General features: G+C 42.2%; 1 protein-coding gene across 1 annotated transcript in view; it reads right to left on the bottom strand.

Annotated features, from left to right (window-relative positions):
- Positions 1–234: 234 nt before the first annotated feature.
- The window catches only part of LOC107747325 (uncharacterized), a 2,682-nt gene continuing 1,979 nt past the window's right edge, over positions 235–937 (bottom strand). Inside the window, exons 3-4 of the mRNA XM_016561789.1 lie at positions 318–928; positions 235–246 (exon numbers count right to left, since the gene is read on the bottom strand). Of these exons, the coding sequence (XP_016417275.1) occupies positions 235–246; positions 318–928 (623 nt within the window). The remainder of the gene's footprint in view (positions 247–317; positions 929–937) is intronic.

The following is a 937-nucleotide window of genomic DNA, read 5'->3' on the forward strand; positions in this document are numbered from 1 at the left end:
GATGCAGCAACCACAACTATACCTGACACCACAACAACTATTGATACAACTACATCTTTGGCTTTGACAAACACTGTTTTAATATCCTCAAGTATTGCACCAATTTCAACAACTGATGCAGCAACTACAACTCTGTCTAACACCACAAAAACTACTGATGCTACAATTTTGACTTCCATAAACACCCCTCCAACATCTTCGACTGTTTCACCAACGTCAACAATAGCTGATGAATCAACCACAACTCTGCATGACACCACAACAACTACTGATGCAACAACAACTTTGGATTCCACAACCACCCCTCTAATGCCAACCACTGATGCATCCACCACAACTCTTTTTGACACCACAACAACTACTGAAGCAACAATTTTGGCTTCCACAACGAACCCTCCAAAATCATTAACTACAGCACAAATGTCAACAATTGATGCAGCAACCACAACTATACCTGACACCACAACAACGATTGATGCAACTACAACTTTGGCTTTGACAAATACTGTTTCAATATCCTCAAGTGTTGCACCAATTTCAACAACTGATTCAGCAACCACAACTCTGTCTGACACCACAAAAACTACTGATGCAACAACATCTTTGGCTACCACAACCACCTTTCCAACACCCTCAACTGTGGCACCAACGGCAACAATGTCTGATTCAGCAACCACAACTCTGACTGAGAACACAAAAACTACTGATGCTACAATTTTGACTTCCACAAGCACCCCTCCAACATCTTCGACTGTAGCACCAACGTCAACAACAACTGATGAATCAACCACAGCTCTGCCTGACACCACAACAACTACTGATGCAACAACAACTTTGGATTCCACAACCACCCCTCTAATGTCAACCACTGATGCATCAACCACAACTCTGTCTGACACCACAAAAACTACTGATGCTACAATTTTGACTTCCACAA

The sequence above is a fragment of the Sinocyclocheilus rhinocerous genome, unplaced genomic scaffold (assembly GCF_001515625.1).
Source record: "Sinocyclocheilus rhinocerous isolate Xijiao unplaced genomic scaffold, SAMN03320098_v1.1 scaffold3091, whole genome shotgun sequence".
Lineage (NCBI taxonomy): Eukaryota > Metazoa > Chordata > Actinopteri > Cypriniformes > Cyprinidae > Sinocyclocheilus > Sinocyclocheilus rhinocerous.